Below are 7,829 nucleotides of genomic sequence, written 5' to 3'. Positions count from 1 at the left end.
GGGGTGTGTGGCCTTATGACACACCTCCGGTGATGTCAGGGGGTGTGGCCTTATGACACACTTCCGGTGATGTCAGGGGGGTGGCATATGCTAATGAGTTAATGCTAATGAGTTCCCCTAGCTCTTTTTCTATGAAACGACCCCTGAACACTACTATATCGGGAGAGCTAGACATCAAGCCCATAAAAAAATTTTTAAACCGAGATCTTTAATGCTAGGATTTTTTGCTTCTTCTGGTTTAAGTCTCTGATTTTGCGAAGAGCAGATCACTAGAGTATCTGATGGAAATCATTCTGTCCTTGTATACGGATACAATTTTCCTTAGTGACACCCCCAACTATTTTTAATGGCCTTTCAGCCCCAAAGGCAGATGATATTGCTGTTACTTTTTGCGATTGTGTGGTGTCATCGTTCGTCTTCCTGATTGCCCGGTATTGTTCCGCTGTCTTGGCTTCACCCAGGTGCTCAAACTCCTTGTGGGTTTCTCTCCCTCCCCTGGCCCCAATTTCTCAGCAGCAGCAACAGCAGCAGCAGCAGCAGCAGCAGCAACAGATGCCCCGTAGCAGCCAAGACGAAAAAGATGAAAAAGAGAAGGAGAAAGACATGGAAAAGGAAGAAGATAAGCCGGAAGCTGACAACGACAAAGAGGAACTGACAAAGTAAGTCGGACGGCTTCTCTTCTCCCTCCAGCAATGGCAGAGCTCCTGGCAGAACACCTGCTTGTCAGCTCCTACTCGATGGCCCCCACCCAAGCGCAGCAGAGAAACGTTCGATTCTCTAAAAGACAGTTGGCAGGATCTAGTCTTGTGTCTCATAAGAAGAGCCCTGCTGGATCAGACCAGTGAGGGTCTGTCTAGTCCAGCATCCCGTCTCACACAGGGGCCAACCCAGTTCCTCTGGAGGGTCAATAACAGGGCACGGAGGCCGAGGCCTTCCCCTGATTCTGCCTCCTGGCACTGGGACTCATAGGATAAGAAGAGCCCTGCTGGATCAGACCAGTGAGGGTCCGTCTAGCCCAGCCTCCCGTCTCACACAGTGGCCAGCCAGTTCCTCCGGACGGCCAACGACAGGGCAGAGAGGCCAAGGCCTTCCTCCGGGTGACTCTATTGTACAAAGAACAGTGCCAGCTGCTAAGTTCACCATTTCCCTGTCCTGCTTCCGTAGCACCAGTGCCTTTCTCTGCCCATTCTCAAGTGATTTGGCATGAAGCTTCGCACAATAAAGGTGCACCAGTATGTTTTGTGCTGGTACGTCACCCTGGCCAGTGGAAAATCTTGGTGCGCTCAGTGCGGCATAACATTTATTTTTATTTCTTCAAAACCTGTATTAGCCGCCTTTCTCCCTTGTGGAACGCAAAGTGGCTTACAATAGAAATAAAACATTATTTAAAAAGCACAATTAAGAACATAAGAGAAGCCAATGCTGGGTCAGTCCAATGGCTCATCCAGTCCAACACTCTGTCACACAGTGGCCAAAAATACCAGGTGCCATCAGGAGGTCCACCAGTGGGGCCAGGACACTCGAAGCCCCTCCCACTGTTGCCCCCTCCCCCAAGCACCAAGAATACAGAGCATCACTTGCCCCAGACCGAGAGTTCCTATCTATACCTTGTGGCTAATAGCCACTGATGGACCTCTGCTCCAGATGTTTAGCTAATTCCCTCTTGAAGCTGTCCATGCTTGTAGCCGCCACCTCCTGTGTCCATGCGTTAATCCCTCTTTGGGTGAAGAAGTACTTCCTTTTATCTGTGCTAACCCAACTGCTCAGCAGTTTCATGGAGTGCCCACGAGAATGATCACAATAAAAGTTTCTGCAGAAAAGTGTCACATGTGCGGTGTCCTTATGATAGTGTGAACAGGGGGTTGAAAGTAAGATCCCAAAATATTATGCCCATTGATTAAAGGAGGATAAAAGGCTACATTTAGATAACTTACAATGCAGTCTGAGGCTGAGTTACAAGATTCTAAATCATTGGGCTTAGAAAGGGGTTAGCTCTCCTTGGGATGGCACTGTCAGCTCCCTTCCTCAGGTGCCAGTTTGGTGCAGTGGTTAAGAGCGTGTGCTCTAATCCGGGAGAACCGAGTTTGATTCCCCACTCCTCCACACATGCAGCTGCTGGAGTGACCTTGGGTCAGTCACAAGTTCTTCTCAAGAGCTGTTCTCTCCAAGGCAGTTCTCAAGAGAGCTCTCTCAGCCCCACCTACCTCCCAGGGTGTCTGTTGTGAGGAGGGCAAGGGAAGGCGATTGTAAGCTGCTCTGAGACTCCAGTTTGGTGTAGTGGTTAGGTGTGCGGACTCTAATCTGGGAGAACCGGGTTTGATTCCACACCCCTCCACATGCAGCTGCTGGTGTGGCCTTGGGTCAGTCAGAAGTTCTCTCAAGAGCTGTTCTCTCCAGGGCAGTTCTCTAGAGAGCTCTCTCAGCCCCACCTGCCTCACAGGGTGTCTGTTGTGGGGAGGGGAAGGAAAAGGGATTGTAAGCCGCTCTGAGACTCCTTTGGGTAGTCTCTTCTCTCCTTCTAATGGGTAGTCCAGTTAAATAGCAGAGATAAGACATGAATAAGACTGTTAAAGAAAAGATCAGCAGACCATACAGCTAGCCAGTAGGCAAGATAGCCCAGTAAACTAGTCTATACCCCATCTACAAGGTTTCTGCAAGACCTTGACAGGACTCTGAAGTTGACCAGTACATAGCAATTAAAGAGAAGTCTGCCCCTCGTCCTGTCACTGGGTCACTCTGCGCCAGCGGAGTCTTGTGGGGCAACTGGCAGCGGCCACGCCAAGTTTCTAGTCCTTCCCATGAATGGGAAAGGAAAGGAAGCCCTGCGTCATTCCTCCGGAAGACTTGGCAGGCCACGCTCCCGCTCTCTAATGGGCCTTAATCCTCGGCTTATGGGAGCATCTGGCCTCCTTGCGCTCAGGCGACGCAAATGCGTCTGTCAGCAGGTCCCTTTGGGGGAGGCGGATGGGGAGAAGCCAGGACGGTTTGGCTGCCCCGCGGTTCAACCCGTCTCCGCCGGGTCCCTCCGCAGCTGCAGCCGAGAAACGGCTGCCCCCTGCGAGAAAGTTGGGGGGAGTGCTTTTCTTTCCGCAAGGAGAAATTTGAATTTAAAATAAGGAAACGGTGCTGAAGGCTTAGCGTAGTGCCATGGAGGCAAGTGGGTAGCCTTGCGCAGTTTATTTATTTATTTATTTATTTAAATTTATAACCCGCACATAGAAAAAGGGTCGGCCCTGGTTAGTATTTGGATGGGAGACGGCCAGGAAAGTCCAGAGTTGTTGTGCAGAAGCAGGCCATGACAAACCAACCCTGTGAGCAACGCTCCCTCTGAGCTGGGGAGCCTTGGGAGCAAAAATTCTACTTTGTGAGCGACCGGCATGAAAGTTGCGAGCGAGCGATTTGGCTGCTGCATCGATTAGTTTGCTCTGGAGCCCTCCTTCCTGAGCTAAGACAAAAATCTGTGCGGCGTAGGCTAAAAAACCATGAGCTAGCCCACACTAACTCAGCTTAGAGGGAACACTGCCTGTGAGTCTCTTGCCTTGGAATTCCCGGGGGCGGGGGGGGTGTGTCACGCCATAAGTCAGCTGCAACTTGACAGCACTTTCCATCTCTGTTTCACTTTACTAATGAAACAAAAATATCCAAGAAATACACATAAGAACGTAAGAGAAGCCAATGTTGGATCAGGCCAAAGGCCCATCCAGTCCAACACTCTATGTCACACAGTGGCCAAAAATACCAGGTGCCATCAGGAGGTCCACCAGTGGGGCCAGGAGACTAGAAGCCCTCCCACTGTTGCCCCCCCCAAGCACCAAGAATACAGAGCATCCCTTGCCCCAGACTGAGAGTTCCCATCTACACCTTGTGGCTAAGAGCCACCGATGGACCTCTGCTCCATATGCATATTCAGTTCCCCCTTGAAGGTGTCCATGCTTGTAGCTGCTGCCACCTCCTGTGTTCCAGTGATGGGCAAAGGAGGCACGTTGCTTGGACACTTGCCAATAGATGTTCCACACAAGGTTGCCACCCTCCAGGTGGGGCCTGGAGATCTCCTGGAATTTCAGCTGTTATCCCAGGGTACAGAGATCAGTTCTCCTGGAGAATTTGGCTACTTCTGAGGATGGACTGTGTGGAGTTGCACCCTGCTGAGTTCCCTCCCTTTCTAAGCCCCCCCCCCCAAGTCTCCAGGAATCTCCCAGCCCAGAGATAGCGACTCTGCAATAGTTGTGAACACAACTTCTGAATCAATCTTTGTCTCCTTTTGTAAAAAAACTCGTCTCTTTTCACTAGGTCTGCCGAAAACAGCAGAATCGGGGCCCGCTATAAGGCGGGTGGGGACGGGGATGATGCGTTTGTGCGATGCAGCCAGCAGCGGGTCACTACCTTGCATTTTCCCTTCCACTCACACGCTGCCACTCTTTTACTCTCCCAGGGAGAAGAACGATGATACCTCCGGCGAGGATAACGACGAGAAAGAAGCCGTTGTGTCCAAAGGGCGCAAGACCGCCAACAGCCAGGGGCGGCGCAAAGGCCGCATCACCCGCTCCATGGCCAGCGAGGCCAACCTCGAGGAAGTGGCGGCTCCCCAACAGAATGCAGAGCTGGGTGTGTACCCTTTTTTGGGGGGGGCTGGGGCGGGGGGGGGGGAGAAGGACCAAAAAAAGGGAGGGGGATTGATGCAAGAAGGCGGGGGGACCACCTGCCTGAAGGGAAGGGGTAAAACGGAAATGGGTCAAGCACAGTCCCTAAATCGTGGGGTCACAATGCTCTGATTGGTTATCCCACTGCTCATGTGCATGCACGTGCTCGCCGTATATAAGGGAACATGGAAACCGTGGGTGAAACTGTCAGTCGCTGCGAACAGCAGACATGCAGGATGGCATTAGATTCAGAGCGGCTTGTGACTGCTCCGATTCCTTATCCTATAGAATCATAGAATTGCATCCAGTCCCACCCCCTGCTCAATGCAGGATCAGCCTAGAGCATGCTGACAAGTGTTTGTCCAGCCGTTGCTTAAAGACTGCCAATGAGGGGGAGCTCGCCACCTCCCTAGGCAGCCGATTCCACTGTTGCACGACTCTGACTGTGAAAAAGTTTTCCCCAAGATCCAGCTGGTGCCTTCCCGCCCTCCCCTGCTGCCCACAGGAACAGCTCCCTGCCCTCCTCTAAGTGACAGCCCTTCATATCCTTCAAGAAAGCCATCTTGTCCCCCCTCGACCTCCTCTTCTCCAGACTGAACATCCCCAAGTCCCTCAGCCTTTCCTCACAGGGCTTGGTCTCCAGGCCCCCGACCATCCTCGTCGCTCTCCTCTGCACCCGCTCCATTGAAGTGAGGCCTCCAGAACTGTGCACAATGCTCTAGGTGTGGCCTGACCAATGCAGCGCACAACGGGATCAGTGTTCCCTCTAAGCTGAGTTAGTGTGAGCTAGCTCACAGTTTTTTAGCCTCTGGCTCACACATTTTTGTCTTAGCTCAGGGAGGATAGCTCCAGAGCAAACTAACTGATGCAATAGCCAAATCATAGCTTTATATGCCAGTAGCTTTATAACAATAAAACAGAATATATACAATAAAATTTGGTGCTACAATCTACCTACATTTTACAACAGGTCTATATGCGTCATATCCAATACACAGCAACCCCCCTTTGCAGTTAGCATTCTTAATAGCAGAAACGCCAGGACCAGTCCTCCCACACAGTTTTTCGGGCGACATCTACCCCCCACCCCAGGGTACGGTAGATGGATGGAACATCACGATGGTGGTACAGCGGCGGCTCCTACCCAAAGGCCTGGTGGAAGAGCTCCGTCTTACAGGCCCTGCGGAACTGTACTAAGTCCTGCAGGGCCCGGATCTCCTCTAAGCTGAGTTAGTGTGAGCTAGCTCACAGTTTTTTAGCCTCCGGCTCACACATTTTTGTCTTAGCTCAGGAAGGAGGGCTCCAGAGCAAACTAACTGATGCAGTAGCCAAATCGCTGGCTCACAACTTTAATGCCAGTAGCTCACAAAGTAGAATTTTTGCTCACAGGACTCCATAGCTTAGAGGGAACATTGAACGGGACTATCCCACCTTGTGTTCCGGATGTCATGCCTACCGGTCAAGTTCATCCACGTGGGCAGCGTACGTAAGGGAACATGGCAACCGCGACGGAAACTGTCAGTCACTGCAAGTAGCAGGCAAACAGGATAGAGACGCAGCTTCCAGGACACCAGATTCAAAGGGGAGTCGGCTCGTGGCTTGTTGGGCACAGAAACATCTGACCGGCCGCCTGCTGAAGAAAGGGTGCCAGGTTCAGGGCCAGTGTTCCCTCTAAGCTGAGTTAGTGTGAGCTAGCTCACAGTTTTTTAGCCTCCGGCTCACACATTTTTGTCTCAGCTCAGGAAGGATGGGCTCCAGAGCAGACTAATTCATGCAGCAGCCAAATCGCTCGCTCGCACAACTTTAATGCCAGCAGCTCACAAAGTAGGATTTTTGCTCACAAGACTCCACAGCTTAGAGGGAACATTGTTCAGGGCCCCTTGGTGGGACGCAGCTCCCTGCCACACGCTCTTTTGCCTTTCCCGTGCCAGGAGTGCTGATCCCCAGGTGAGAACCAGCATCTCTGGCTGAGCGCTCCAGGTTGTTACGTCTTGAGATCTTACACTGGCTTGAGTCTTTTGGCTTAAGGGTGCTCAGGTAGACCAGGGGCCAATGAGATGGCAAAATCCCGGAAGCGTCTTTGCTTCCTTGGCGCCTCTGAATCCCCCCATGTGCTTGTCAACCCTTTGCAGAATTTCCCCTCTCAGCCACTTGAGGGCCTGGGAGGATTGAGAAATCTCATCTACGGCACAGCAAGAGCCACAAGTGAGCCGTCTGTTCCCGAGCAGGAACTTACAGTAACAAAGGCCGCAAATTTGAATCCATTGAACAAGGTCGATTAATCAACTCGAAGTTCTAGTTGATTAACTGCTGGGAATCATCCCTTTTCGTTAGCAGCCGAGCCAGGAGATTTTTGTTTGGCTTTCTTGAGGCTCTCTCGTTTGTCACCGATGCAAACGGTACTGTTAAAGGTGGATTTTTTTCATGAGGGGCAGCTTTTGTTGACTAAAGCTTAAGCTATGTAACCGTTTCCTTCGAAGCCTTTTAAAGGAATTCATATTGAGGTTTGGAGGGAAATAGCCTTATTTACATTGAACCTCATGGATTAATTGGATAAAAGGCATGTGAGCCAGTTTGGTGTCGTGGTTCAGTGCGCGGACTCTGATCTGGGAAAACCAGGTTTCATTCCCCACTCCTCCACTCGCAGCTGCTGGATGACCTTGGGCAAGCCATAGTTCTGACAAGAGCTGTTCTCTCAGGGACAGTTCTAGAAAGAGCTCTCTCAGCCCCGCTGACCTCACAGGGTGTCTGTTGGGGGAGGGGAAGGGAAAGGAGTTTGTAAGCCGCTCTGAGACTCTGAGTGAAGGGCGGGGTATGAAGCCAATCTCCTCCTCCTCTTCTTCTTCCTCTTCTTCTTCTTCTTCCTCCTCCTCCTCCTCCTCCTCAATCCCATCAGATCTCAGGAGCCAGGCAGGGTCAGCCCTGGTTAGTCCTTGCATGGGAGACCACCAGGGGAGCCCAGGGTCGCTCTGCAGAGGCAGGGAAGGGCAAACTACTTCTCTTTATGTCTTTCCCTGCCCTGACCTGGGATGGCCCAGGCTTGCCCAGTCTTACAAGATCTCAGGAGCTAAGCAGGGCCGGCCCCGGTCAGTATTTTGATGGGAGACCCACCCAGGGAAGCCCAGGGTCGCTATGCAGAGGCAGGGAAGGGCACACCCACCTCTAAACGTCTCTTTCCTCGAAAACCAC

General features: G+C 51.8%; 1 protein-coding gene across 1 annotated transcript in view; it reads left to right on the top strand.

Moving 5' to 3' along the window:
• NCOR2 (nuclear receptor corepressor 2) overlaps positions 1-7,829 on the top strand; it is a 332,048-nt gene that overhangs the window by 163,737 nt on the left and 160,482 nt on the right. Inside the window, exons 14-15 of the mRNA XM_015419296.1 lie at positions 514-659; positions 4,433-4,605. Coding sequence (XP_015274782.1) covers positions 514-659; positions 4,433-4,605 — 319 coding nt within the window. The remainder of the gene's footprint in view (positions 1-513; positions 660-4,432; positions 4,606-7,829) is intronic.

This window comes from Gekko japonicus, unplaced genomic scaffold, assembly GCF_001447785.1.
Source record: "Gekko japonicus isolate JY-2015 unplaced genomic scaffold, Gekko_japonicus_V1.1 scaffold181, whole genome shotgun sequence".
Classification (NCBI taxonomy): Eukaryota; Metazoa; Chordata; class Lepidosauria; order Squamata; family Gekkonidae; genus Gekko; species Gekko japonicus.
This window is presented reverse-complemented; position numbering and strand designations above follow the sequence as displayed.